The 3,265-nt window shown below is 39.4% G+C and overlaps 1 protein-coding gene across 1 annotated transcript in view; it reads right to left on the bottom strand.

The window, feature by feature from the left end:
• The window catches only part of LOC106807365 (hemK methyltransferase family member 1-like), a gene marked incomplete at its 5' end in the record, with an annotated part of 8,006 nt that extends 5,135 nt beyond the window's left edge, over positions 1-2,871 (bottom strand). Inside the window, 2 exon segments of the mRNA XM_014809682.1 lie at positions 2,544-2,637; positions 2,789-2,871. Coding sequence (XP_014665168.1) covers positions 2,544-2,637; positions 2,789-2,871 — 177 coding nt within the window.
• Positions 2,872-3,265: the final 394 nt, after the last annotated feature.

The following is a 3,265-nucleotide window of genomic DNA, read 5'->3' as shown; positions in this document are numbered from 1 at the left end:
ATAATGCCGTTGGAAATTAATTCACGATTTAATTCACGATTATGATTTCTTGATGAGCTGGAAAACACTCGGATTTGAAGTAGGAAAAAGAACATTATTGTGCCAGCTAGCCTACACGAGTTGGAAGGGATTGATTGTCAGTTCAGATGCAAAATATTTAAAGCAAAAAGTTATACACCATAGATTAATTTTGGTACTATAACACGCGTATATAAGATAGCCGAGTCGGTTTAGAGTTAGTGTTAGGGTTAGGGATAGGGATAGGGTGACTGTTTGTACTTGGTGTGGGACTGCCGTACCCGTAGCATCGAGAACAACGTGTATTAATTGTTTGAACTTCTTGTGTATACACCAGCATGGCAGCTATGATATTTAGCGTGGTGGGTGCATTTTAGGATGGCGGGGCTCGACGATAGCCTGGCGGTCCAGGCTATAAGTGCCCTTGGAGAACCCTGGATACGTACAATACAATTGTATTTAATTCATGTTTCGTATTAATTTATGTGTTTTGATCACGTTGCATTACAACACTTACAGTTTTGTGACCCATCACATCAGCTAGCAGATAACATGCAGAACTTGAAGGCTCTGGCACTTCTTGTCTTTCAAATATCCTTGATGACAGTGCAAGCACGTCTTTGACCTTCCTTGGCAAAAACCTTTAAATATATATGATTTACAAGATTCATGCCTGCATATTGACGCAACTTCATATAGAGACATGTGTAACTTCAGCCAGGTTTACAAAAATTATGTAAACAATTAAACTGATTACAAAAATAAATAAGAATTTAGGAAAAAAAATTATGAACAATTTAATTTTTATAACTAAGCACAGTTGTCATAAATGTTGCTAAACATACACTGTTATGGCTGAACACACAAGATAATGAAGCATTTATGCTCATGTAAGACTGATTATATAGACTGAAAAATCTTTGGGAGCAAATCATGAATCTGAGGAATTAAACAATGCCCCATAAATTGCTCTGTTGACCAAGCAGTGAACGAGTGGGACGTACAATAATTCATTATCACCCACCCTTCAATCTTGATAAAGCACAGAGAAAACCATGTAAAAATATCTCAGCTATTCATAAGCTTGGTAACGACAAAATTCCTGTCGTGGTTAATTAACAGACCTTGCATATGCTCACTAATACTGATAGCAAATGAGAATGATTAACAACCATTTTTAATTGGGAAAATATTGCTCTGGTATTTGGTAAAAGGATGCATCAGTCACTGATTCTTCATGATTTATGGGCCGGGTCAGTCTAGCATATTAATTCAAATCAGTGAATACCTCATCTTGGGCAGGCTCCGTAGTTGCTGCTCCACTTTCATATGAATGCAGGTACGTATGTAGCAATACACTTCTTGTTGACTCCACTAGCCAATGAAGTTAAAGACTTTCTCAAAAGTCAAACAATTGATGGAAAAATGTTTATATATCGGCTCAAGTTCTAGTTCACGTTTGGCTTGTAGTTGTATTAATAGTACTAGTGCCAACTACAAGTAGTACTGGCAGTACTATATAACAGTGAATATTCGCCGTGTTATCACTGTTGATAAGAATAAGTCCAGGCTTCCAAATTTAACACAAATGCCATTACTCTGGTGACCATTCACAAAATATCTCGTCGCTCAAATTAGTTTAGCAACTAGGGGATAATCTACTTCGTTGCCTACAAATACAATATCGAATTGAATGAAATGTTTCTACGTTTAAAATTTAAATGATGGCATCTGCACTTATTACTAATAATTGTATTACTGGTAAACTAATCGCAGGCTGACATCAATGTTGCCCTGAACGCTGAATCAACTGTGAGAACCGATTTGATATCAACAGCGATGTGTCAATGAATCTCTCGACGCAGTTACTGAAGCAGGCTTCGGACTTGCTATCCAATTTGTCGCGCGGCTTATCCATGCATTTCTCCCAACACGTGTCAGCCAGTCGATGCACTTGAAGCTGAAACTGGGCCTTCTGCTGTTCAACCATTAACATCTGTTGCATCTGTGGGTCGACTTGATCGTCGGTAGCCATATTGGTGAACTTATGTGCGAAAATATTCAGTTCACACTGAGAAATACAGATTAAGACTGGTTATGGCGGCAATATACTAAAATGTGATCTTGACTAATCTCCTTAGGGGCTGGGCGCTGCCATGTTGCGACGTGAGCGCTGCAATCGCAAGATAATATGTATGGATAGATGGCGCTACTAGTTCCATAAATGAAAGCAGGGCGGGAATCGTGGCCACAGGGCGAGCACATACCCAGGGTTCTCCCTACGTTGCGCAAACGGGGCGCGCGCGCCCCGTTTGGGAAAACTCCCCCCTGTTTGAATTTCATCCTGGGGAGAACCCTGATACCTGGTAGCGGAGAGGCTTCAAGCCGCTTGCTACAGTCACTGTTTCAGATTAATATCTTCTAAATTAAGGGTGCAGCTAATGCATCAGAGCCTCATATAAGTTGTAAAATATGGTGGTATCTATGCATAAATAATAGTCAGGGTCGCAACTAATGCTTCAAACCTCAGTTTCCCGCCTGGGAATCAGAACAGGTGGCTTCATCTTCAGTGTGATATCACAAAAATCCCATTCTCCTATGATATACTGAACAGGTTCCCTGTAAATGTTAGAGACTCCGAAGTCATTTCACTAGATACTATATTATCAAAATGACATAATGTCCTTTAAAAATATCAAGGTGGCTAAATGCTAATGCTCTCATTTACCGCATAATATCATGTTACTATTATAGAAACTTGATAACTTACCGCTTTAGTCGTTTCCTGCAAAAGTCCCAAAATTGCTCTAGGTGTTTCTGTGTCATTATGGTTTGCATGTTCATAGTTGTAACCTATATTGTAAGAAAAAAACAAGAATGCTCTTTGAACACAGTGAAGATACAACCATGAACATGTATAAGCAAATACGTCAGGCTTTCAGATTTTAAAAGTACAGGAGGACTACTAATGACTCCCCTAGGACACCATAGGGGGTCTTTTCATGCTCCATAATCACACCCTTAAAAGGCATGATGGAGAGCTCCACTAAAAAATCACACCCTTAAGAGGCATGATGGAGAGCTCCACTAAAAATTACACCTTTAAAAAAGGGATGATGGAGAGCTCCTTGAGGGCTCTCCATCATGCCTCTTGGGGTGTGATGATGGAATCATGACCAATCCTCAGTCTAGAGTGAAATCCAAAACGAAAATTGAGATGTCATGTCAATCCACTGATTATCATTCA

This window comes from Priapulus caudatus, unplaced genomic scaffold (genome assembly GCF_000485595.1).
Source record: "Priapulus caudatus unplaced genomic scaffold, Priapulus_caudatus-5.0.1 Scaffold210, whole genome shotgun sequence".
NCBI classification, from domain to species: Eukaryota; Metazoa; Priapulida; class Priapulimorpha; order Priapulimorphida; family Priapulidae; genus Priapulus; species Priapulus caudatus.
This window is presented reverse-complemented; position numbering and strand designations above follow the sequence as displayed.